General features: G+C 37.1%; 3 protein-coding genes across 11 annotated transcripts in view; 2 read left to right on the top strand and 1 right to left on the bottom strand.

Moving 5' to 3' along the window:
* The window catches only part of LOC127509865 (putative leucine-rich repeat-containing protein DDB_G0290503), a 427,110-nt gene that overhangs the window by 122,787 nt on the left and 276,745 nt on the right, over nucleotides 1–27,578 (top strand). The gene's annotated exons all lie outside the window — the stretch shown is intronic.
* Nucleotides 1–27,578, bottom strand: part of LOC127509969 (DLA class I histocompatibility antigen, A9/A9 alpha chain-like) — a 421,940-nt gene that overhangs the window by 139,144 nt on the left and 255,218 nt on the right. For 2 of the 8 annotated variants that reach the window (XM_051889397.1, XM_051889402.1), the window contains exon 5: nucleotides 352–514. The exons of 4 other annotated variants lie outside the window; for them this stretch is intronic. In XM_051889397.1, the coding sequence (XP_051745357.1) occupies nucleotides 352–514 (163 nt within the window). Of the gene's footprint in view, nucleotides 1–351; nucleotides 646–1,144; nucleotides 1,258–27,578 lie in introns of all 8 variants that reach the window. 2 more of the 8 variants (XM_051889403.1, XM_051889399.1) reach the window with 2 other exon arrangements.
* Nucleotides 15,234–20,377, top strand: LOC127509968 (GTPase IMAP family member 4). The gene is made up of 2 exons (XM_051889392.1): nucleotides 15,234–15,865; nucleotides 17,524–20,377. Exons 1-2 carry the CDS (start codon nucleotides 15,388–15,390, stop codon nucleotides 18,156–18,158), a joined length of 1,113 nt encoding a protein of 370 aa, XP_051745352.1. The 5' UTR covers nucleotides 15,234–15,387; the 3' UTR covers nucleotides 18,159–20,377.

Raw genomic sequence — 27,578 nt, 5'->3', positions numbered from 1 at the left:
GGAAGACTGTTCCAGAGTTTCACACCTGCAGTTGTAAAGGTGCGATCGCTTCATTTTTTAACAGTAAGTAGACAGAGATCACAGGATCTCGAACCTCTAGAAGGAGTGTACGGATGAAGCAGGTTATTCAGGTACTGAGGGGTCGAATTATTGAGGGCTTTATAAACAAATAGTAGAATTTTAAAATCAATGCTATATTTAACAGTAACCAGTGCAGTGTGGAAACAATAGGAGTTACGAGCTCATACTTGTGTCTGCATTGTGACGCAGCGGTTCATTGGTATCTTCTGGTCTCTCTGACAGTGGTTTGAGTAAACATTCATTGGCTTCTACTTGTACAGAGTCTCTTACCATTATTAGTCCTGATTTCATTCTCTGTCAGAGTCTTTCTGATGGTTTTGTTCTGGTGTTTCACCACACAGCTGAACTCATTCTTCCTCCACTCATCAGGTTCAGTCTGGAGGGTCACAGTCTTCTGGAAGGTGCCGTCCTCATTGGGAAGAAGTTTACCAACCTTCACATTCTTATACAGCTCTCGTCCGTTTCTCATCCAGGTGACTGTAATATCACTGGGATAAAAGACTGTGACGTGACACAACACTGGAGAGGAGGAGTTCTTCTGTAACAGAGACACCTGAGGAGAGACTGAGAGAGACAGAGAGAGCGACTGTAATCTTAAGGTTATTTTTTTTGCATATCTAGATATTATCCAAATCTTATTTGATCACTAGTGCTGACAGACTGCCTGAAAAGATCTGATTTGAGGAAAAATCCAGTTTTGCCTGCAGTCTGAACACAGCCTTGAAGTCACTTATTTTACCATTATATCAAACATTTTAAATCTGATAACAATACTTAATAAAAATGAAATAAATACAATGCAACTTTTAGATCAATATTGATTTCATTAACATTGAAAAATTCAGCACAAATGGTCTAAAATATTTGCATGCTATCAATGTGCAAATTACGAGAAGTTTCATGTATCATCATTAATATGTATCTTCATATTTACACACACACATATTATATCTAATATATATATATATATATATATATATATATACACTTTATATTATATTTCTATAGCTCTGACTGATTTTAAAGTGTCATTTTTATGCACTAATTGATAATAATCATGTACCTGTTTTCTCCAGGCTGCTCTTTCCAAGCTGCAGGAGCTTCTTCAAAGTGTCGATACAATCAATTTCAAGGTAGTGTTTCCAGTGCACAAGACGGATGGTTTCATTGTTACACCTCTCTTGAATGCTGAATCCTTGCTTCATTGGAGATATCCATTCATCCCTCTTCAAATCCAGAAACAGGAAATCCTCTCCATCATATCCATATTGACGGAATGCATTTGTTTTCCCAGTATCATCGTTCCATTCACAGCCGTAGGTTATCTGGTATGTGTGCTCACCTGAGGAGACAGGATGATATGAAGGATATGAACAACATACACTCTACGCAAGCAAACGAGCGTGACATTGTGTTTATGCAACAGTTCGAAGGCACAAGTGTGTAAATAAACAACGGATAGTCTTGAAAAACCCTCTTTTGTGAGGAACTACTTCCTTCCGCCACAGATTCAAATCTCAAGTTGACAGTTTAACAGTTGAGCCCAAACCTCCGTTACTGTAAGATAATCTTATCAGCCTGACTTTTCTTTCCCTGTTTCTCCCTGATTTCTTTCTCCTGGTCTTTAAGGTTGCAAAGGTAGAACAAAGAAGAGTTGTTATTGTTTCATCACACATCTGGTTTTAATGTACACTATGTATATGTGTGTATGTTTCTTGGAAAGGAGCCAAGAAATGGTCCCTGCCTTTTGTATTGCAAGTACGGAAGGGTTTTCTTGGATCACCAGGAAGGCAGGGGTACTTGACCAGAAGTTGATCGTATTTAGACTTGTTTTTCTATATGTACCACATTCCTATATCATGAAAGTATAGTCTCACAGTTGCTACACCACCCCTTGAACATGTATAAAAGCCATGTACAGAAGTAAGATTGGGAGAAGGTTTTGTGAACGGATTGGCTTCATGTTCTTGACTCTTTTCCCATAGGCCTATGCATTCAATGAGTGAAAAAGACAAACTGAGAATGAGGCACGACTAGGGATAATAAACAGAGATTAAAATAATCTTACAGTTACTAATTCTAAAACGTCATTTCAGAACTAGTAACAAAGGAACGTTGAGTCGCTTCATTGAAGCTTATTGTATTGTGTAGTAGAGTAGAGGATTATGAGAGAGAGAGAGAGAGAGAGAGAGAGAGAGATTGCCTGAGCGAGTGTATTACCTGCATGCGATAGCATTCATTCTTCTGAGGCCTGTTCAATGAAACTAGTTGAACAAACTCTTGAGTTTCAGAGTAGGTTTAGAGTTGACAGAACCAGACAAACTCAACCTGGTTTAGATCAGGATCAGCTGTTGCACTGCGCTCTGTATAAACATTCTCTGTCGACTCAGGTTTGATCCAGAGTTTGTGAGGCAAACAGCCAATCACAAGGAACATGGAAAAGCATCAGTTTGATTGACTTCTCATGAGGGTCGGCACACTTCACTTCTTTATAGAAGATGAAAAGATCATTATGAAGAAATATCATGAACTGAAACACATTTTCAAGGCAGGAATAAACACTGCTGCAGTTTGAAGCGAGAGATACAGGGAGTGTGGCTTTATTGTGTCAGATATATGTCACTTTGCTCAGAGCTGATTGGTCCAGTTTTGGTTTGCGATCTCTAACCCAGAATAAATACCCACTCTTAAACCTAAAATTACCCAACTCCCATGCCAGAGACCCGGGTTTGAGTCCCACTTAGAGCGGGTGGTTTGAACAGCAGGTGTTACACACGCAGCTCTAAAATAAACTTACAATCGTTATCTGAGGCGAAACGCGACATCCACACATTTTAACCACATGTGTAAATGTAACATTTTATTCAACAACATGCGCTAAATTCATGATTTTTCATTTTATTATTTATTCTGGTCATGTTATCAGAAGCCAGATATTATGTGTTAATGTACTCGTGATAGTGTGTCCACCGTACCTGCTGACTTTGTCCAGATGGTGTTTAAAATCCAGTGATGTTGATCAATCAATGACTATGTCTGACTGTCCCAGAAATCTGATTCTTCGTTCTCTCTCATCCATTCTGTTTTTGGTGAAGCTTTCTTTGTGTTGATGTCAAAGTACATAAACTGAACGTCATCGACCAGACCAGTTGCAGCGAACTTCTCGTCTCCAGACACAGAAGTGTAGAAATATTTTAGAGAGTGTTTTCCTGTGGACAGAAATCAGCCATAATAAATGGGTCACAATTAGCTTATATACAGTACTGTAAACAGGAATGCAAACTTGTCACCTTTCGGCGAAATTGCATGCATTTTTAAGCAACGTGGTTTAAACCAAGTGACAGACAATATGCGCAATATCTCCAAATGCACAAGAGACTGTTTCTGAATGCTGTCTGAGAGACTCAGACACATCCACTGCTCAGAGTGTGAGTTTAGAACGGAGTTATATTTGCCGATTTATTGGCCTTGAACGGTTAAATATACATATTTGTATGTGTCAAAATGCCCATTTTTGCAAGTATCCGAAATCGCTGTGTCTGAAATTGCCCCCTTTACCCTTGAATAAGGCACTATTTGAGGAAACAGCCATTTGTAGTGGTGTCCCAAACCATGGCCCTGTCCCAAATGGCACACTTCTATGCACTTTCGGTCTTGTGGACTTACAATGGCTGCCGCGTGCCCCTGATCGTTACATCCACGAGACCGTAGGGTGTCCCATTTGTCAATTTTAGGCTTCAGAAGGGTGCTCGTGAGCGCCCCCTCCGCAGTCAATATGCACCCATGATGCACACTGGTGCGAGCTCCGTGCCAGAATTCTTCGCGACAGTCAAAGCGGTGTTACGTCACAAAAGTGCGGACTCGTAGGAAGAGTGTTTAGGGTGCCATTTGGGACAGGATCAAAAGTGGATGAACGTTATCGAGTGCACTCATTCAATCCTACAATGCACCGCAAAACTGAGTGTACAACTGATGAATGCTCAATGGCTAGAGAATGCCAATAATGCACTGTGAGAGTCACGCGCCGAATTAATTCCTGTATCTCGCCAGAAGATGGCGCCTGAAGCTGAATCATCCATCCAATCACTCATTTACAAACGCTTATCTGCGGTAAACAGTGCAATATCATACAGTTAATTTTTAATTGATTATTTAATTGTTTATCTAAGGTTTATTCATAATTTCCATGACAGAGTTCAAGATAAATCCTTGCATCTTACTACTGGAGCTGCTAGTTTGACAAGTTTCAAATGATTATTAAACAGCACAAATGCTGCAGCCCTTCTGGCACACTCAGAGTCCGAATTCACTCACACGTTTTTAGTCACTCCTTCAAGTGAACTATATTAGTAGACTAATGTAGGGAGTAGTGAATGAGGGGGGCGATTTCAGATATAGCCACACCCTGCATCCCATTGTGCATACTATCCACCCTAAATAGTATTGAATATCACTAACGTCACATACTATTTAGGGTGGATAGTATGCACATTGAGACGCAGCCACAGTCATTTAAACGCACGTGTTACAGTATAATGGATCCGGGCAGCTCTTAAAGTGACAGCGGTCTAATTTTCCTGCTGTCTGTGATTAATATTAATCAAACAACAAAAGAGAGAAAAAAGTCTCTTACTGCTCAACTATTCCACTTTTGTAACTTTAATATGAGTAAATATATATTTATTTACACAATGAAGACTATGCGTGTTTTTATACATTTGATTAATTTATACAATGCCTAAGCTGACAGCATTTATTATTTATTTGTTCTCCTGTAGGTTTTGTTGTGTCCTATTGCTTGTAATTAGCTTATTATTCTTATTTCATGACTAACTGTTCACTTGTCTGCAGTGAATTTGAGTTTTATTTATTTAGGCTAGTAGTTTACTGTGACAAGAATTATGAGATTTCTTTGGTGTCAAAAATGTTGATATAAAATCCTTATGGCATTGTTAAATAAATGTTATGATAAACTTTCAATATTTCAATAATATGTCAAGCTTGGAACTGTTAATTATCCTGACGTGGACAACTTTTGTTTTGATTTGACGTTGTTAGTGTTATTCTCACCAAATCTAACATTTGCTAGAGTAATTATTATTCGAAACACAGCTTGTATAACACTACTAATATTACTATTTTGCCAATGAATGCAGCTTTTCTATCATAACAACAACATAATTAGAAAGGTTTTTTTGTGTGTGCTTTTTCACACACAAGATATTCTGAGACATGTTTTGTTGTTTTGCTTTTTTTAAACAGCATGGTAATTTTTGACCAAAGAGATTCAAGGAGAATGATAAATGACTGATTCTTCTTCTGCATTATAGAAGGAGCACAAACAAGGTTCACTCTCAAGGAACCTGCCCAGTTTTTAGAAGTGTAATATTTATGATTTACATGTCAATCCCCGTCACAGCGAGTGTGTAGCATTTCCAAAAGAGAAATGTGTGACACTGAAAGAACAAATAACCAAGAACCTTTAATAAACACAGAAAGATATACAGCTACAACACATACTTTCACCACCAGTGTTTTTGAGAGAGAGAGAGAGAGAGAGAGAGAAAAAATAAGTTACCAGCATTTTTGACAGGCATTCTTTACAATCAACGCCTGAACACTGTTGGGGAATCTGCTCTGAAACTGGTTTGACAAGCTACAAGTAAAACTAATTAGGCTACATTCAAACTACCCTTGTGAAAAAGCAGTAAGTTGTAACGTAAGCTAACTATCAAAAAGTAGCTATCTCCATTAAAACTATTTTTTACAATGACACTGTATATTACAAATAACTGAATAATTGTTCATTTTAATGAGGATTGTTTTAAGTAAAAACTGTGGGGTTAAAATACCGTAATGCAATACAATTGTGATGTCAAGAGTGTTTTATTTAGTAAACTATCCAAAGATACACACAAAACTCCCATATCTCAGACTGTCAATGTGCAAAACTGCTACAAATGTAATTTTGTTCAGCATTTTAATTTGTCCGACATGTTGACAGGTTATTGAACAACTGTGTTCACAAAAATGAAAGTAGCCTAAAAATACCAGCAGACGAACGATATGGGTCTTTATTGCTTAAATACACACTTGGTCACATAAATATGATATTGATCACAGTAAATAAACAGTTATTTAATGATGAAAGTTACTTACAACGTTAAAAATAAATGCAAATAGATAAAAACAGTAGATAAGCTCCGTTCTGTCCAAACCGGAAGTTCTGTGCGTTAGTTTTTAAACGTCAAAAGTAAAATTAATCTACATCTAAACCCAAAATAAACGATTGACCTGCAAATGCGAGAGAAATCCCTACGAGTAGTAGAAGCACAGAGGATCGCATGTTTGTCTTAACATGTCGACAATAGTCTTTTAAGTCAGTTTTTAAATCATCTTTTTTCTAGAAAGCCAGTAGAGCTTTTCTCATTAACACACCTGTCTGAACGCACCTTAACTAAAGAAGCCCCGCCCACTCGATCATCGAGTCATCAGTCACTATGCGGACCTCCGACTACTGGGTTGTGTTATTATTCTGTTAAAGGCGACTGAACCCATCATTAAATCGTGTACAGATTACGGAGCTAATCACAATTTTTTTTCGGGGGTCTGCCAAATTATTACCCCCTCGTTGAAGTCGCTACCGAATTCGGCACAACACCTGTTCGCAAGAAAAAGTTCTGGTACGATACAAGCGAGCACTGGTCAGAAATATAACCTCCCAGATGCTGTACAGGTGTAATAACGTTCACGTGATCAGACTGATGAAGCCTCTGTATGAATGAACGCGTCTCACCTGTTTCACTTCATCAGTTTGTGCCATCTGCTGGACACTCAACAAACATCAACACTGGAAAGTAATTGAATTGATGACAGATTTAACTAGTCATTACCTCTCTAGTTCTGCTTGAGATCCCAGTGAGCTGCTTCACTCCCTACATAGACAGCACAAGAGCAGAAGATCTGACTGCGTTAAGATGAGAAACAGCATCTGTTATCCAGTTACACAAACACCTTCATCTGTGCAGACACTCTCACTAAACACATCACAACACATGCTGAACGAACCAGAATCATCAGTCAGCTTTATTTCTACAGCGCTTTATTCAGTACAGACTGATTCAAAGCAGATTCACTGTAATAAACAGGACAATAACATTAATAATTTTACACTTAAGTTCTTCAGTTATGAGACAAACAGATTCGGTAAAGCAGCTCTAAAAGAGTCATTATTATCAACTCAATTCAGTTCAATGTTGATTCAGTTCAGTAACAGCACAGTTTCACTGGCAGGTAGGAAAACAAGAAAAAATGCATAGCTTTTCATGAAAAATTATGAATCTTATATGAAAGAAACATAAAATTGTTAAAAAAAAAAAAAAAAAAAAAAAAGATGCCCCACACAAAAGCACACAGTATTCATAAATACTTTAGCTAAAATAATATGTTTTTAAAAATGTCTAGGTTAATACTTGTTCAAAAGAATCACTTTAGCAAAGTTTGTACTATTTTCTGTTTATTTTGATTAAAAAAAGAATTCATTTTTATTCAATAAATATACTGTCATTAAAATAGGCCTATGTAAATATAAAAATAGATTTTAAAAATACAGAAGCAAAATTATTTTACATTTACATTTACATTTAGTCATTTAGCAGACGCTTTTCTCCAAAGCGACTTACAAATGAGAATAGTAGAAGCAACCAAATCAACATGAGTACAACAGTATGTAAATGTTGTGTCAAGTCACAGTTTCATCAGTAAAGTGCTCGTAGCTAGGTTAGGTTTTTTTTTTTTTTTTTTTTTTTTTAAATATGTACGCAAATATATGAAGAAAGAATAAAAAATAGAAAAACGAAAAGTAAAATATAAATAAAAAAAGTGCTATATTACTGGGTCAAGTGTTGACAAAAAAGATATGTTTTTAGCAGTTTTTTGAAAATGGCTAAAGACTCAGCTGCTCGGATAGAGCATGGTAGGTCATTCCACCAACCAGGAACAGACCAGGAGAAGGTCCGTGAGAGTGATTTTGTGCCCCTTTGGGATAGCACCACAAGACACCGTTCACTTGCAGAACGCAAGCTTCTGGAGGGCGCGTAAGTCTGAAGTAGTGAGTTTAGGTATAGTGGTGCAGAGCCAGTGGATGTTCTGTAGGCAAACATTAGAGCCTTGAATTGGATGCGAGCAGCTATTGGCAGCCAATGCAAACTGATGAAGAGAGGTGTAACATGCGCTCTCTTCGGTTCGTTAAAGACCAGTCTTGCTGCAGCATTCTGGATCAGTTGAAGAGGCTTGTAAGTGCATGCTGGAAGGCCTGCCAAGAGAGCAGTACAATAGTCCAGTCTGGATAGAACAAGAGTTTGGACAAGAATTTGTGTGGAAAGCTCAGATAGGAAGGGTCTAATCTTCCTAATGTTGTACAGGGCAAATCTGCAGGACCGGGCCGTTGTAGCGATGTGATTTGTGAAGCTTAAACAATCATCCATCACCACTCCGAGGTTCCTGGCCGTCCTGGAAGGAGTTATGGTTGACGACCCAAGTTGAATGGAAAGGTCATTAAGAAGTGTTGGGTTGGCACCGACCACAAGCAGTTCCGTTTTTGCAAGGTTGAGTTGCAGATGGTGGTCCTTCATCCAGGCAGAAATGACTGTCAGGCAGGCTGCGATGCGACCAGCAACTGTCGGATCATCTGGTTTGAATGAGAGGTAGAGTCGTGTGTCATCAGCATAACAGTGATAGGAAAAACCATGTTCCTGAATGACAGATTCTAGTGATGACATGTAGATGGAGAAGAGAAGTGGTCCAAGCACTGAGCCCTGAGGTACCCCAGTAGCAAGATGATGTGACTTGGACACCTCACCTCTCCAAGATACCCTGAAGGACCTACCTGAGAGGTAAGCTTTGAACCACTGGAGTGCAGTTCCTGAGATGCCCTTCGACCTGAGGGTTGACAGGAGGATCTGGTGGTTAACTGTGTCAAAAGCAGCAGGCAGATCCAGTAAGATGAGTACTGATGATTGTGAAGTTGCTCGTGCCAATCTCAGGGCTTCAGTGACTGAGAGCAGGGCAGTCTCAGTTGAGTGGCCACTCTTGAAGCCAGACTGGTTGTTGTCAAGGAGGTTGTTCTGTGTGAGATAAGTAGACAGTTGGTTGAACACAACTCTCTCAAGTGTCTTCGCAATGAATGGAAGAAGGGATACCGGTCTATAGTTTTCTAAAAGTGCTGGATTCAGAGTGGGTTTTTTAAGCAGTGGTGTAATCCTAGCCTGCTTAAAAGCTGTGGGAAATGTACCAGTGTGAAGAGAAGAATTGATCATGTGAGTGAGTGCAGGTACAATTGAGGAGGAGATGGCCTGAAGAAGATGAGTGGGGATAGGGTCAAGCGGACCAGTAGTAGGGCGATTGGAAAGGATGAGTTTGGAGACATCTGCCTTAGAGAGCAAAGAGAAGGAGGGGAGAATTTGTGTGTTTTCCATTAAGATGTTATTGTTAGTATGTGGTGTGGAGAATTGGCTGCTGATGGTTGTTATTTTATGTGTGAAGAATGTGGCAAAGTCATCAGCAGTAAGAGCTGATGTGGGAGGGAGGGGAGGAGGGCAGAGAAAAGAAGAGAAAGTTTTGAAAAGTGTGTGGGAATCAGTAGAATTGTTAATTTTATTGTGATAGTACGTGGTTTTAGAATTGGAGACATTAGTAGAGAAAGAAGAAAGGAGTGACTGATAGAAGCTAAGATCAGTAGGATCTTTAGATTTGCGCCACTTCCTCTCTGCAGCCCTGAGTCTAGACCGATGTTCACGGAGAACATCAGACAGCCAGGGGGCAGAGGGGGTGGCGCGGGCTGGTCTGGATGAAAGGGGGCAGAAGACATCTAAGCAAGATGTTAGCGTGGTGCAAAGAGTGTCAGTAGCATTGTTAGTGTCCAGAGATGAGAACTGATTAGGGGGAGGAAGTGTGGATGAGACCAAAGAGGATAGGTCGGAGGGTGAGAGCGAGCGTAGGTTTCACCGAAAAGTAACATGTGGTGGAGTGTGTGTTGAGTTAGGGGTCAGGTTGAGATTAAAAGTGATGAGGAAATGGTCAGAGGTGTGTAGTGGAGTGACCAGAGTATTATCAGTGGAGGAGCAGCGTGTGTAGATGAGGTCCAATTGCTTACCTGATTTGTGGGTAGCTGTAGTAGACACTCGCTTGAGATCAAATGAGGCAAGCCGAGTGCGGAAGTCAGCAGCCTGAGGTTTGTCTAGATGGATGTTGAAATCTCCAAGTACTAGCAGAGGAGTATCATCCTCAGGGAAGGATGATAGTAACACATCTAACTCCTCCAAGAAGTTACCTAGCTGACCTGGGGGACGATAAAGCACTACAATATGGATTTTAGCAGGGTAGGTGATGGTAACTGCATGTGATTCAAATGAGCTATTGTCACAGAGAGCTGGTAGAGGATTGAACTTCCATTCATTGGACATAAGCAGACCAGTACCACCACCCCTCCCAATCTGGCGTGGGGTGTGAGAGAAAGTGAAATTAGAGGAGAGGGTTGCCGGTGTGGCAGTGTCCTCTGGTTTGATCCATGTCTCAGTCAGAGCCATGAGATGGAGACCTGAATGAGTAGCAATAGATGTAATGAAGTCTGCTTTGTTTACAGCAGATTGACAATTCCAGAGACCAATAGAAATTGAAAGTAATGTACTAGATGACATGGGTAAAATATGCAGGTTGTTTTGATTGTACTGCCTCCAACGTGTGGCACGCGATTTACGAGTGTGAATAATAGTGGGAATTTGGAAGCACATATCTAAACCAGGTCGCAAGATAGACAGACAAGAACAGACTGTATAAAAGAGGAAGGAAAGAAGGAAAAAGAAAAGAGCAATACTCAAGTGCCTTGTCGGTGTCCTTGCTCGGTGGAGTCGCGCAGTTAGAGTCGCTGGTCTTTACACTCTTCGGTCTTCACACGATGAGGGCTTCACACGAGCTGTCGCGGTATACTACATAGTTTTATACCCACTTGATACAATGTTAATTAGTTCAGCAGGCCACGCCTGCTGACTCAGAGCGAAACGAGAACAAACGCGACTTGCCACGTGAATACAGTAAACAAACTTTCCTAGCAACAACACAGCACTAAAATCAAACTACAAATAACACAAAAACACTTACAGTATGTAGATCCTCCTGTTGCTTGGCTGCTTCTCTCATATCATATTTTAAAGATTTTAAAAAGTAAAGATTCTGAAAGCATTGAAGGAGATCCCATAATAGCCTGTTTAATATAGATTTACAGTAGTAACAATAAATTATATTTTATTATATGATTAATATCATATTTTGAAGATTGTTTCATTACAAATATAGGTATTATCTCTAAGATGGATACACAATTTTATATATGATATTTGCTAAGTAAATCTAACCATTTACCCAGCTATTCATTACCATGTTATTTATTGTGCCTTTTGCCCCAACAGCAGGTGCTCTTTTTACCCCAAATACCATACTTTTACATATTCTTCGTTATTGAAAAATTGTTGCTTTAATTACCTTGAACAAAACTGAAAATCATTAAGAAGACTTTTGTCTGAAAATACAAACATTAATTTAATGGATTCTCATTTGCTACTTAAATCAACAACATTTTTAAAAACATCAAATATTAGATCAAACTACCTCAGAATCAACTTTGAGTTGCTGCCTGCGATCGCGTCAAAGATCAGACAAATTTGCACATGCTTTCGAAAAGCGATATTTAGTAAAGTGCTGCGGCAAGTTTTGTGTTTTGTGCCATCAAGTTTGTGCCATCTAGTGGTTTAGAGAAAAATAAAATCAAAGGCGTCTTTTGCCCCGTTGTACCGTACTGCCTGACTGCATTGTGCCAAGTGTAAAGTTTGGTAGTGGGAGGATTATGGTGTGGGGTTGTTTTTCAGGGGTTGGGCTTGACCCCTTAGTTCCAGTGAAAGGAACTCTTAATGATTCAGCATACCAAGACATTTTGAACAATTTCATGCTCCCAACTTTGGGGATGGCCCCTTCCTGTTCCAACATGACTGCACACCAGTGCACAAAGCAAGGTCCATAAAGACATGGATGAGCGAGTTTGGTGTGGAGGAACTTGACTGGCCTATACAGAGTCCTGACCTCAACCTGACAGAAAACCTTTGGAATGAATTAGAACGGAGACTGTGAGCCAGGCCTTCTCACCAACATCACTGCCTGACCTCACAAATCCGCTTCTAGAAGAATATGAAGAAAAGAAAACTAAAATGGAAAGATATTATGAACGACTGGTGTGAGAGAGAAAAAAAGAGTGTGAGAGAAGAAAACGAGAAGATGAAATAAGAGAAGAAGAGAGAAACAGATGGAAGAAAAGGATCGAAGATCTGAAATGAGAGCGAGAAGAGAAAGAGAAGAGAAACAGAGAGAAGAAATGAAACAGAAACATGAAGAGGAAATAGAGGAGATGAAGAAAACTGCAGCATGTTCTGGAGCTCACAGAGATGATGAAAGAGTATCAAGAAGAACCTGAAAAACTGAAAAATTAACCAGACTGTCATTCACTGATACTTCTGAAAGTCCAAAGATGAGACTCTAACGACTATATTAATGCTTTATTTTTATTTTCTATAATACCATCCTGAAGTTTTACTCTTAGAATTTTTGTTTAATGGGAGATGATTTGATTGGATCGTCTGGAAAAAAAATTGAAAAAACATTGTAAAATCTAAATTACTAAATTAATCTAAAAAACACTAAATTACTTGCCCACAATAGTGTTATTTTATTATTCAGATCCTGTTCTGACCAATGCCATGTGATGGACTGGCCATACGTTCAGGGTTTCAAATACCGCAACATAATTTTTCCTCCATTTTCTCCTCATGTGTACTTCATTACACTGACATTGTGTTTCATTTTGATCACTTTAATGAATTCAGCTCTGTTTCAGTATCCTTTATTGTGTTTTTTATTCCTTAATAAGGGACAAGAAATAGATATTATGACAAAAACTACCATAAATACATAAATATTTGATTCATTATTATTCATTCATTCTTAAAATCTAACTTTGAAAAAAATTAAACTTTTAAGAAAGTACACTCCACAGGAGGAGATCCCAGATAAGTTTTGATTCCTTCCTCCTTTGTATCAATATTTTAATAAGTATATATTTTGTGCAGTAATAATGAGACACTCACCTCGAGAGAACAGTTTGATCACTGTTTTATGACATGTTTTTTTAAAATCTTTTTCTCTAAATGTTTTTTTCCACTGTATGTTTTTTTCAGTGCTGTTTCTTCAGTCCTGCTCGAGTGGATGACAGCTCTTATGAAACAGCTCTGTTTCTGTGATACTAATTAAATAATCAAGTTTGTGTTTCAACTTCAAATGTTACATTTGTTCAGTTTTCAATTTAACTTTTATGATTTTTTAAAAAATGATTAAGTGAAAATACAATATGTATTTCTACCTTAAATTATGCATTTTTAAAAATGATATACACACCATTCAAACCATTGGGGTCTGTAAGTTTTTGAAAGAAGATTCACTAAAGCTGCATTTATTTGATGAAAATACAGTAAAAACACTAATTTTGTGAAATATCCTATAATATTCTATCTTTTTTGTCATATATCTATCTTTTATGTCAAATGTATATCTTCAATAATCTGCTGTTTTTTTATTATTTATGAGCAGAATATCACATGTTCATGTTCATCACATTCATTGGAATCTTCCTGTGCAGGTAAAAGTGTGACATCACTGACTCCGCCCACACAGGTTTCTTCCTGCTTTCATGAAGGGAATGACAAACCTCGAAATGCAGGTATCACTTTTACTTTAAAAACACACTTTATGGAACATAGTATAATATGTAAATATAATGTACAACACAAAATTATGAATTTAGATTAATTATGAGTGTAATTGTAACTGTATGAGCTGTAGAAGTAGATGGGTTCACTTTCATGTTTGCTACAAGATTGTGTGTCTAAGATTCTGTATATCTTAAGTGCAAAGTGTGCAATTAAATGTAGTTGTTATGAAGTGTGAACGTACAGATTTTATCATTATTGCATACACCTTTATTAAAATTGTGCATGCTGCTAAATTTCTCAAACAGTTCTTGTTTTGTTTTGAGAAAATCAGTGTGATCAGATGCTCAGATTCACCAGCATCCAAAAACAATCATTTAGTTTTGATCAGTGATTTATTTAATGTGTGATTTGGAGAAAACCAACTCCCATACAGAAACAACAGCATATTAAAGTATTATCATATTAAAACTAATGTTGCACTCAGTGTGGAAATATGATCTCATTAGTGTGTGCTAATGAAGTAAAATGAGTGTAATCTCTGTCAGGATGATGAAGAGACAGACGTCAGCAGTCAGAGAAGATGATGGACTGAAGACTGAAGAAAGAACAGAATATCATCATGTCCAGCAGAGAGAGCAGAGGTTAGAGTTTATGAATACCTGAAATTGATAAACTACTAAGTACTGAAATTATGTGCTTCATACTTGATAAAACACTGAAAATGTTTTGTGCATATACCAATGTTGGTCTTCTAGATTTATTCATCATGTAAAAGATTTAGGTTTTGTTTAAGATTCATGTTTGTTGCTATATTTGAGGGAAAAAAAGAAGAAGAAAAAAGACAGCTCATCCTGCTAGTGTTAATGTTGATGACTCGTGGCTGTTTAATAAAGATTATTTAATTATACCTTGTCATTAAACCTTACAGTATTACACTGTTTTACCTGGTTTGAGTCTGATAATGCCTGTCCCTGTCTTTACTGTACATTTACTGCCACAACATTAAAAACTCATTTAGAGAATCATTAAATCTGATTTTTTAAAAACTTGTTCTTGTATTTTGTAGTTGTTATTAGTTACTGTGTCATTTTCAAGAGTCAAATGTAAGTGTTTTTGTTTCTGCAGCTGTTGTTCGCAGTTCTGCTCACAGGAGAAGACAGAGCAAAGAGAGAGACCACCCCACAGTAAGTCTTTACATAGATGAACATTGATTAACAGCATGTGGTAATTGTGGACAAACCTGGTCCCTTTAAAACAAGGCTGTGTTTCTATTTCTGTTGGTGATGTTGATGCATTGAAAGATTTATGTGTTATATTGTAAATATCACACATGTTGTGTGTTTCAGTGAGTGATCTGAGGATTGTTCTTCTGGGGAAGAGCGTGTCAGAAAACAGTGAAGTGGGAAACTTCCTGTTGGGACGAGCAGCGTTTGACAGTGAAGCTCCTCCAGATGTTGTAGAGAGAGTCGGAGGAAGATTGAAGGACAGACATGTGATGGTCATCAACAGTCCTCAGCTGCTCCAGACAAACATCTCAGATCATCAGATCACACAGACAGTGAGAGAGTGTGTGTATCTGTCTGATCCAGGACCTCATGTGTTCATACTCGTACTGCAGTATAATGACTTCACTGAGGAGGACATGAGAAGAGTGAAATATGTGCTAAAAGAATTCAGTGACGAGGCGATTAAATGCACCATCGTGATCACAACTGATGAAGAAACTGATGAAGGAGCATCTGTGAAAACTAATGAATTAATTCAACAATTCACTGCAGAGTGTGGAGGAGGACATGTTCAGCTTGATAATGAAATAAAGAGACAGTTCTCTGGAGTATCTCAACAATTAGAGAAGATACTCAGAGAAAACAATGAAGATTTTCTCACATGTGATTATGATGCAGAAGAAACACTGGTGGATGAAGATCAGAGCAGATCTTTTGCTTCACTCAGAACAGAGGAAGATCCTGATGGTGAGGAAACTCATATAAGAAAATAAGATTTATTTGCAATATAGCAGTATTTAGTGTGTACAGAAGACATAAAACTGTTAGTGTTCAACAACTGAACAACTGAAAAACAAAGACAATGAATACAGCAACTTTACAGGATTCCTCTCAAATCTGTCAACTTTATATAGACCTGATTGATTTAGCTAAATATGAAATCAATAAAATTTGTGCTGACTGACAGATAAGAGATGCTCAAAACTCACCAGTGGTTTCAGAAACACCCATTCATTACTGTCCATTTCCAAAATAATCATCTGCTTTTTACACACAAGTGATCATGTGAAGCGTCAGAGACAGACACTGGACAAACACAAAGATTCAGTCATAATCGATCATTGTGTGTTGTGAATCACAGCATGTATCAGGATTGATCTGTTTTATATCAAAGCACATACTACATTTGAGTTAAAATATTAAACATACAAGCTTATAAGTAAGGCTGTAAGTTTGTTTGATTCATAATTTCTTTTAAGATTAAGTAAAGCATGATCATGAGCATAAAACAGAAATCTACAGTATTAACTGACAGACTTCCAGTTGATTCAATATAAATGAAATTTAAAGGTGCCCTAGAAGTCTTTTTCACAAGATGTAATATAAGTTTAAGGTGTCCCCTGAATGTGTCTATGAAGTTTCAGCTCAAAATACCCCATAGATTTTTTATTATTCAATTTTTTAACTGCCTATTTTGGGGCATAATTAAAAATGCGCCGATTCAGCGCGTGTCCTCTTTAAATGCTCGCGCTCCCCGCCCCCAGCTCGCAACTCTATTCGGTTGTTAAGTCTGACGTCACGTGGCAGCGCTTCCGGGTCCAAATGCTCTATCTCATACCACAAGAAAACAAATGGTGCTAATATACACACACGATGTGGTGTAATACTTCCAAAAAATTTATAATCATAACCTTTATCTCTATACCAAAATCCCAGATGGCCACACAGTGATTGATCTTTTATAAATCCTTAAAATATTAATGTCTGTGATGCTGTGAGCACGGAGACTGTTGTGTAGACTGTAAGTATTTTAAATGTTTAACTTTAAAATGTTAAATGTTTAATACGAATAAATAGCGCTCATAAACGGCCGTGGAGTAAGAAACAATGGTAACTTTAACCACATTTAACAGTACATTAGCAACATGCTAACGAAACATTTAGAAAGACAATTTACAAATATCACTAAAAATATCATGATATCATGGATCATGTCAGTTATTATCACTCCATCTGCCATTTTTCGTTATTGTCCTTGCTTGCTTACCTGCATAAAGTCTGTTGATTTGGCTGTGCTGATCCAGACGTTAATACTGGCTTGTCTAATGCCTTGAACATGGGCTGGCATATGCAAAATTTAGGGGCGTACATATTAATGATCCCGACTGTTGTGTCACAGTCGGTGTTAAGTTGAGATTCGCCTGTTTTTCAGAGGTCTTTTGCACAAATCAAATTTACATAAGAAGGAGGAAACAATGGTGTTTGAGACTCACTGTATGTCATTTCCATGTACAGAACTCTAATTATTTAACTATGCCGAGGTAAATTCAATTTTCAATTCTAGGGCACCTTTAAAATAATCAGTATCTAAATATGTTGTAGTAACACATGTTTCTGTGTTTAAGGAGGTGTCAGTGACCCTAGACAACAGAAGCTGAACTTGGTGCTGTGTGGAAGTGATGAAACACTGAAGAACTCTGTATCAAAACTTATAAGAGAGAAGAAACACGTGGAGCTTCATGGACGTCAGATCAGTCTGGTGGATCTTCCAGCTCTGTTCAACACTCGTCTCTCAGAGGAGGAAGTGATGCGTCAGACTCTCCGCTGTGTGTCTCTCTGTGATCCTGGAGTTCATGTTTTCCTCCTCATTATTCCTGATGCTCCACTTAATAATGAAGATAAAGCAGAAATGGAGGAGATCCAGAAGATCTTCAGCTCCAGAATCAACAAACACATGATGATCCTCATAATGCAGAGTTCAGAGCATCAGACAGCAGAACTCAATGAAGAAACACAGTCTGTCATTGAGAGATTTGGAGGACGACATCATTTCTTTGGTCCCAACACACAAGTGTCCACATTGATGGAGAACATTGAGAAGATGCTGGAAGAAAACAGAGGAGAGTTTTTCTCCACAGAGACATTTCTGGAGGCACAGATGAAAAAACTGATGAAATATGAAGAGATGAAGAAGAAAATTCATTCACTAGAGACACATTTACTCTCACAAGGTAATGACCAGAAAATCAGTTTGTCTTAATCATTAGAGCTAGAAAAATTACAAAACAAATTGAATTTTACATTTAAATTCTACAGCAGTTTTATTATTTTATAGTAGTGTTTTATTTGTATTCTCTAAACAGCAAAACTGCAACATTTAACATTACAAAGTTAAAAAAAAAAAAAAATGTAAAATTCGAACATTTAAAAATTCAAACATTTAAAGTCTCCTTGAACCGGAAGTTGCAAACAACATTTCTCCAGTGTTGTGACGTATTTCCAAGTGAAACGGAATATTGAATAGAGGGCAGGGTTTTATTTAGCGCTCCTCCTCTTCATCTCTCGCTCATAGCAGACTAACGGTTGGAGGGGAGTGGATTAAGCGTTTTCAACCCAAGCCGTCAAACTGACGTCATCAGAGAAGGAACGCCATTCCAGACCCGATTGGAAGTCTTTTCAGATTTTGATTAAAGATTACCACGACAAACTATTTTTTTCTGTTGCTCACCACAATACTATAATAATATAATACTATAACTGTAATATGCACTAACAAAGTAAATAGGGTCAATTTTGATTTCATTATGACTTTAAACATTGTGATTGTAAAACAAACAAGGTCAAAATGTCGAGCTTCAGTGTTCCACAGGAAAAGTATATTATTATTATTTTTACATTTAATCATTTAGCAGATGAGCAAATGAGGACAACAATAGAAGTAATCAAACCAACAATATGATAACAATGCAAGTGTTGTGACTAGTCCAAGTTAGTCTAGTATAGACCACGTAGTCAGTATTTTTTTAATAGATATAGTGCAGTACGTGTTAGTATTAATGGGTCGGCAGTTTCTTGAACATGGCTAAAGACTCATCAGCTCAGGTTGAAATAGACGGATCACTCCACCACAGAGAACAGTCAAGATAAAGGTAGAGAGTTGGTTAAACACGACTCTTTCGAGTGTTTAAGCAATGAATGGAAGAAGGGATTTTCTAGAAGATTTCTAGAAGTGCTGGATTTACAGTGGGGTTTCTTAAGCAGTGGGTTATCCAAGCCTGCTTAAATGCTGTGGGAAAGTTTCCAGTGTGAAGAGAGGTGTTGATGATATGAGTGAGTGCAGGTACAATTAAAGAAGAGGTGGCTTAAGGGAGATGAGTTGGGATAGGATCAAGCAGACAAGTAGTCGTGTTATCGGAATGGATGAGTTCGGAGACTTTTGCCTCAGAGACCGGAGAGGAGGAGAGAAGAATATGTGTGCTAGCTGTTAAGATCTGCGTGTCAATTTGTGGTGTGGAAAATTGGCCACTGATGGATATTTCAGAACACTTAGTACACTTCCATAATGTACTTAAAGTGCTCTATTTTCGTGCACTTATTTTGTTTAAATAGATTAAATAGTAAATAGTTCTGCTCTGATTCTGATTTACAATCACTGTTATGTTCCACGTATGTTTTGTATTTTATTTTGTTGTTTCCTCCCTCTCTTATGTTATCTATCCATTGAGTTGTTTTAGGTTGATCTTATTGGACCGGAAGACCAGCAATCATCTTGATGTCATGACGCTCTGACGTCACGACCAGCGTTCTGCCAATCTGCGGGTTGCTGATTGTTTAAAGGGCTTTTGGCGGCGTCCATCTGCAGTGAGCGTTTGGGCTTCGGACCTCACTCACCTTTGTCGAGCCAGAAGCACTCAGCCAATCTACGTGTCTTTGAGCCGTTCACTTAGTCTGTGGTTTACTAAGACAGTACTCTGTGAGTTGTTTGATGCATTCGTGTAATAGTTAATCTGATGGAGTTAGAGCGTGATACAAGTTTCACGTATTCATTGTATGTGCGCATTCGTATGCTGGTGTGAAGTCGTTATCTGTTAACCACTTGATTCGGTCTTAATTGGCAAATAATGATCCCTTTGTTATGTACAACCCTACTCGGTGTTAATCTCAACCTTCTTGACAACTGTAGTGAGTGACGGCTCGATTTGTTAGTTAGTGTGGGGGGGGTGTTCGCCTTCATTGTACTTTTGGTTATTTATGTAGTAAGTTTAGTTAAGGCGTCGTATACGCCGAAGTTTTCGGTTTTGTTTCTACATTTTATTTTTGGTAGTTAGTTTAGGGGCGTGGGCGCTAGTTAATGGGGTTTTGTTTTGATTATTTCTTTTGTTTGGCGACACCCTCGTTTTTTTTCTTACTTTTGAGTTTGTTTCTCTTGTATCGTCCATTTTCCCACCCATGTCAATAAAGATCGGGTTATTTTTGCAACCCTTGTTGTCTGGTCTGCTCTTCCTCACACTGCAACAGCTGCATCTCACCTAAATGTTGCGTTCATTCCATTTAACATCTGTAAACTCGTAACAATCACCTACTGATACACTTATTTTGTACTTAATATACTAAAAGTTAAGAACATCTAGTGTACTCAACTGTGCTATTTTGAGACACCATGAATATGAACTAAAATGTGTTTTTAACATACTATCTCTGTATTAAAAAAATAAATAAATAATTACCACTTGGACGCTTGAACACATCTTTCATACACTTTTAAATATATACATCAGACATAGAAAGTACACTTATGGATTATTTAAAATATAAGAATAATATATGATAAATATATACAAAATGTATTTATAATGTATTGCCCACATATTTTTATACATTACATATTTTATTTCAAATGTATTGCTATAATATTCTCTTTATATGATGTAGTTAAGTATATATTTATGGTTTTTTACTTGTAATTAATACATTACTCACTCTATTTTTCATGAAAATCCATTAAAAGAACTTAGTGACAGTTAATATATAAAAACTCACTATAATGTTATATAAAGCGTTCATAGCACACTTTTAAGAAATGCACTTATAAAACACTTCTGTATATTTGGTTTACTTTATTTGAGTACACTTAAAATCGATTTAAGTGTTAGTGCTAATTAGTGCATTTATATTAAATGTAATTAAGCACCACATTTGGAAAAATGTAGTTATAACTAGCACTTTAGTAATATATTTTTAATAAAATCCATTTAATTTAAATTTAAGATTACTATGTAAAAGTCTATTAATATTGAACTAATTTTTAAAGCATTCAAAGCACACTTTTAATAATACACTATAAAACTCCTCTGTATATTTTTGTGGTAGTATACTTTATTATAGTATAATTTTTCAAGTGCAGTGAAGTACAACTGAAGTAGAAATACACTTTTAATTAGTGTATTTATAGTGTATAACTTTCACACTTTTATTTAGTACCAAAATATAGAATGTACTACAAATGTACTTGCTTGTATTTAAGTATTTTTAGTGCATTCAAGTACACTATTTGTACCTGGGATGTATTATTTTTTTCTTATACCATGTTGATGTTATGTCTTTACAGGCTGTGGAATAAAAATGGAGGGAAAAAATGTGATACCAAATCCTTGTTTAAATTTGGTCTTGTTGGGAAGAACAGGCATTGGGAAAAGTGCATCAGGAAACACAATACTGGGAAGAGAAGCTTTCAAATCAAAGAGAAGCCTGGATTCTCTTCACCAGAGGAGACGAATTACAGGATGAAAACATGACTATAAAAGAATTCATCAATGACATTGAACCACTGAAGAAACTCATTCAGAAATATGATCAGAGATACCATGTGTTCAACAACAGGAAAAAAGGATGTAGTGACCAAGTGACACTTCTGATATCTAAAGTTTTACAGAGGAACTCAGAGAATCATAAGTCTAAAAATCTCCTTAGATTTGTAGAAAATCTTCACATAAGCCATCAAGGAATTAGGCTTCATTCTTTGAGAATATGAAATATTTGATTCATTCTTTCCACATTAGCAGTAAAAGCTTTCAAAACAAACAAAACATTGATATTAATAAAAATGAAACTTAAAACATGTAAATTTGTACTGCTTTATCACTGGTTTAGCAGTGATACTGTATGATTTATCTGGATTCTGAATTGGTATTTACTATATGTTACTGTAACTATTTTATTAGTATAGTAGTTTAGTGTAGTAAAGTACATGTTATAGTAAAATAAGTGATTTTGTGATCTGTTTTCTTTGTTATACAGTGTCAAAAATACAAAGAATCCCCATCAACATTCAGGCTATTCCTGTCTCCAGTCTCTCATCCAGACGGATTGTTCTTCTGGGTAAAACTGGTGTTGGGAAGAGTGCATCTGGAAACACAATACTGGGACGGAAAGAGTTTAGATCTGTGATGAGAATGAATTCAGTAACCCGTGAATGTTCAGAAGCTCACACCACTGTTTCAGGCAGATCTGTGTCTGTAGTTGATACTCCTCCATTCTGTCACAGAGATGAACCCTGAGCAGTTCGTGACAGAGATAGCAAGAAGTGTTTATTTATCCAGTCCTGGACCTCACACTTTTCTCATTGTGTTTCCTGTGATTATGAGATTCACTGATCAGGAGCAGCAGATTCCTCAGAAGATTGAGATAATGTTTGGAGAGGGAGTGCTAAAATACTCCATTATTCTCTTCACTCATGGAGATCTGCTAGAAAGGGAGACAGTAGAGGAACTCATTAAGCAGAACAGTGCATTAAGAGATCTAGTTCAGCAGTGTGGAGGCAGATTTAATGTCTTCAACAATAGAGATGAGAATAACAGAGAGCAGGTGAATGATCTACTGAAGAAGATTGACACAATGATAGAGCAGAATGGAGGAGGACACTACAGTCATCAGATGAATGAAGATGCTCTGAGACTCATACAAGATCAGAAACAAAGTCAGGGATGAATCTGTAGTTGATACTCCTGGATTATTTGGCACACAGATGAAACCTGAACCTGATGAGTTCATTGTAGTCCAGTCCTGGACCACACGCGTTTTCATTGTTCTCAAAGTAGATGTCAGATTAACTGAACAGAAACAGCAGATTCTTCAGAAGGTGTTGATGATGTTCAGATGATGTTGGGTGAAGAAGTGTTAAATACTCCATCATTCAGCTAGATCAGTTGGAAGAAAACATTATAAAGGCACGCTTTAAAGCTAACTCTGCATTAAGACACTTAGTTGATCTGTGTGGAGGCAGATATCACGACTTCAACAACAGAGGTCATAACTAGATAACTGAAGTAAATTTGATTAGTATGTGAAATCCAGTCCCTAAATTAGTACAATATTCTGCTGCTGAGATATGGCTTCTTCACTGTTGCTAGGGGGCTATAAATGGTTGCTAGGATTGTTACCATGGTTATACTTAATCACTGGATTTACCCTATTCAGTATAAAACACTGTCATACACCAGAATAGCTGGAAATGAACATTTGAACACAGCCGGTACAGCAAGAGTGCATTGGACCATAAGTAGAATATTAAATATCAATCTAGATGATGTTCATTTTAAACTGTGATTTTGACATTTGTAGCATAAAGTGAGTTGTTTAATCGTAATTCAGTGTCAGTTGTATCAAAATACTACTATTGTTTATTTTATTGTAATTTTGGATTCTCAGATATTGCTCTAAGCAGTGCAAATGACTGATGGCAGATTCAGTAGGAGACTTTCAATGATCATTCAGATGTATTTAAATATAAAACTAATATTATAACATGAGACATATTTCACGTTTCATCCACACAATGTTTTCTTGAATATCAAGACAGCCACATGAAAACAAAAAATTTTGTCCAGTTCTGTCTCTGCTCTTTCATGAGCGCCATCTGCTGTCAGAGAGTGAATCTGCATTTACATTCTGTCTGCTGTTTTTCTCCAGATCAATGTGAAAACAACCCATATTTTTACACAGCATTCATGCAGTGTTGTTAATGTTGAACAGTGAATCAAAAAGAAACTAATGTGCATTCAAAAAATATAATTAATTAGGATAATAAGGTATTCAGAATATATACGGACTCATGCCTTTTCTTGAACAGTTGTTAAAAGCTGAAATGTGATGTTCATCATTTTATAAACAAGATTTCCTTCGATTCTTCTGTCCTCATTTTCTTCTCTCGTATTCTAAGGGGGTGAAGTTAGGAAGCAAGGAAAGGAAGCAAATTTTCACAGATGGGTTATTCCTGGGATTCTGTAATATTTCAACTTGCATTTTTTTAACTACAGATGATTCACGAGTTCACATTTACTTAAATAAAGTTATGCATATTTGGCGTGCTGTCCGGGGAGAGGGCTCCAAGCTTGGAATATTGGCCCGAACTCAGAGTCTTCCACCCGGATGTGGTAATAATAGATAGAACTGAAGTGAGGAGATGGGGTGGTGGAGGGATGCTGAAGAACTGTCAATGAACAGAGGTAAGTCTGCAATATTTATACCTCTTGTTGTTAGTTGATTAGCTGAATGCTTTCCACTTGTGCTGATTAGGTTAATTATCTGCACCTGCTCCTCCCGAATTTTGTTAATAAAACATCATTTAATTTTCTAAATCTCATTAGGCACATATCAAACCTCCAGCAAATCATATTTTTCCACCTCAGGCATTAATAGACCTTTTATTCTCAATCCCGTAATGGAAAAAATGGAATTGATTTAAAAAGGGATTTTACACAAAACCTGCTACCTACTGCTCACGTGTCCCTCATAACAATTTAATAAATTTAATTTACCCAAAATAATAGTGTTAGGTTGAGAATGGTGTGATAGGGTTGAAGACTGTAACGGGTCTGTCTTCAATTTTATATTTTTTAATTTTGGCTGTCTCTTATATTACCCTTTTTTCTGGGTCAACAGATCTAGGGTGCATTTCCCAAAAGCATCGTTAGTCAACTATGGTTGTAAGTCCCACTGAACTATATTGGTAATGACAGATATAGCATAGTTCGCTTTGGGAAACGGACCCCTGCATGCAAAACACAGTGTTTCTGGCTGCCTTTTCTGACACAGGATGCTAGTCAGTGTTTAAGTGCACACATTACATCAAATATTCTATTTTTAACAAAATTATGAGTTCTCATGATTTTGGTAAGTATATCTTTACTGAAACCATGACTATTCATAAATGAAGTGAAAAACTTGTCACAAGTTTTCAACACTGAAACAATGAGAAATATACAGATACAGTATGTGACCGGGTTGAGTGTGATGGGGTTGAGGTTTTTTGCTCAAAATGGCCACTGCTCCTTTTGTAGTGTTGAAGACTAGACCATATATGGCAGCAATTAAATAAGTAGGCTACATTGTATATACTTATGGATTAAAATTTAATAAAATAATAATAATAATAATAATTTTCCATCTTAATTTTATGTGAAGGGGTTGTTAAGCAGGACAGGTGTGATGGGGGTTGAGTGACATAACTTTACGTAGTCTGTTTTTTTAAATAAAATATCTTGCATTTTTTAAGAAAATTATTTTTCACAAGAAACTAACACAAATAAATACAATATTGCCAAAAATTATAGACACTGCACATTTTACAAATTCAGTGAAGTGCCACAGGGACATGACAAAATGCTTAGTATACGATAGAAATAAGACATTATTTTATGATAAAAATTATTTAAATGCAAAAATTATTTTTATTCATTATAATGGACATACAAAAGTATTGCGAAAAGCTTTTAACAATTCATTTTGGTGAGCCACCACTTTAAAAAGTCTGGGGGACTGAAATATTACAGAATCCCAGGATTGACGCATGTCAATAGCCAAATTCCCCAACGCTTGTCAACTTACGCAAACGCTGATCACATTTAGAATAAGAAAAAACTATAATGCAGCCAGGCCAAATTATGACAAACAGAATCGATTCATTGCTTAACTGCAGAGGTGTAAAGAGTACCTGAAAACCATACTTAAATAAAAGCACAGATATCTTAGAGCAAAAATGACTCTATTAAGTTACAAGTCTCCAATTCTAATACGACTTGAGTATCTGATTTTATCAGTACTTTAGTATTTTACTCATACTGAATGTAGGCTCAAAGATGCACTAGTCCTCGAAACCTAAAGCCCGGGACACACTGCACGATTTTTGGCTGTCCCAGACGAAAGACTGCCATCGTGAAACAATCGTGGCGATTTCTGTGATCGTGGCTCTTAATCGGTGGTCTTATGTCGTACAGTGAGAGAGGCTCAAAGACGACCGTTTTCCCGGTCTTGCGACCAAAGATAGCCTACGGTAGTTTTCTGACAGTGTCAGAAATTCAGCATGATCAACGCACAGTATGTTTGCTGCTACGAGCTACGTCTACTGACCAGCCAATAAAAATGCAACATGAAATCAACACAACATGATGCTAAAACTTTAAACTGCTTACCTCAAGCTCCTTTCCCTTTTTCTTTCGCCGCTTCCTTTTTATTTTCAGAACAAATAAAAACTACAACTGCCAAAGTGTGATTCACCATGGTTTTTTGTTTACCACTAGCGCAAGCTGATGACGTTTGATTCTTCTATAGAAACTTGCAACATGGCCTACGAGTCAACAGGTGTCATCATCATACAGTCTACATGCATGTTGTACCCAAGTTTAGTGGATCCATGTTGCACAGTGTGATAAAGTAATGATCTTATAGGATTTCTAAAATCGTGCAGTGTATCCCGGGCTTAAGAGACATGCCAGTGTAAATAGGAAACAACTGATTTGTAGGATGAGAAATGTTTATTTTTCTAAAATTAAAATAAAACTGAACACCTCAATAATGCAATAAATCAAGGTCGACACAACAGCCTCTTAAACGTGTACAAACTCTCAAGTCTCTCAAGTTGAGCTCAAGTGCACAAAAAGGCCACAAGTAAACCAATATCCTTTATAAGGTCTCGTCAATATAGCGGATAAATAAAATAATGTTAAGTAAAATTAAATAGTAAAAGCCTACTTGTACTGGATATGCTGGTTTCGGCCTCATCATGACCTCATTTGATTAATCGAACACCTGTGATTCAGCAACTACCTGCTAATGCACTCACATTCACGTAAAGTATTCTTGTTGACAAGTTTGGTGAGTAAAGGCAAAATGCACAAGATATAGTACCTTCAATGCCTTTAAATGGCAATATCCCTCCTTTATATCAGAAACAAACTGCTGCAGAAAAGGTTAGGTGCCATGCAAAATGTAATGTGTAACTGCAACACTCATTATAAATGTATTGGAGTAAAAAGTACATTTACTTGTTCAAAAATGTAGTCAAGAGAGTAAAAGTTGCCAATATCTTTGATACTCAGTACAAACTACAAAGTAGCCAAAAAGATACTTAAGTACAGTAACTAATTACATTTACTCAAATACTTTACACCACTGTTTAACTGGGTCTTCAGGGTATACGCAGTCTGTTAGTTTACCTCACCTCCTAATCTGAGTCGTTTGTTCTGAGCTATGAAGATGAGCTATGAATTCTGATACAGAAACAGAAAATGACACGGAAACAGAAATGATTCACTCACCTTTCGAGTCTTCGTGTTGTGGAAGAAACCATCATGATAGAAATGCACAAATTTATAAATTGTAAGAAATTTGAGACCAGAAACGC

Source organism: Ctenopharyngodon idella, chromosome 3 (assembly GCF_019924925.1).
Source record: "Ctenopharyngodon idella isolate HZGC_01 chromosome 3, HZGC01, whole genome shotgun sequence".
Classification (NCBI taxonomy): domain Eukaryota; kingdom Metazoa; phylum Chordata; class Actinopteri; order Cypriniformes; family Xenocyprididae; genus Ctenopharyngodon; species Ctenopharyngodon idella.
Note: the sequence above shows the minus strand (reverse complement) of the source record. Positions and strands in the feature narration are given on the sequence as shown.

Excerpts from the sequence above, each read along its gene's own strand:
- LOC127509968 (XM_051889392.1), top strand. The coding sequence starts at position 15,388 with ATGGTCATCAACAGTCCTCAGCTGCTCCAGACAAACATCTCAGATCAT. Across the intron at positions 15,866-17,523 it reads AACAGAGGAAGATCCTGATG|GAGGTGTCAGTGACCCTAGA; the intron begins GTGAGGAAACTC and ends TCTGTGTTTAAG.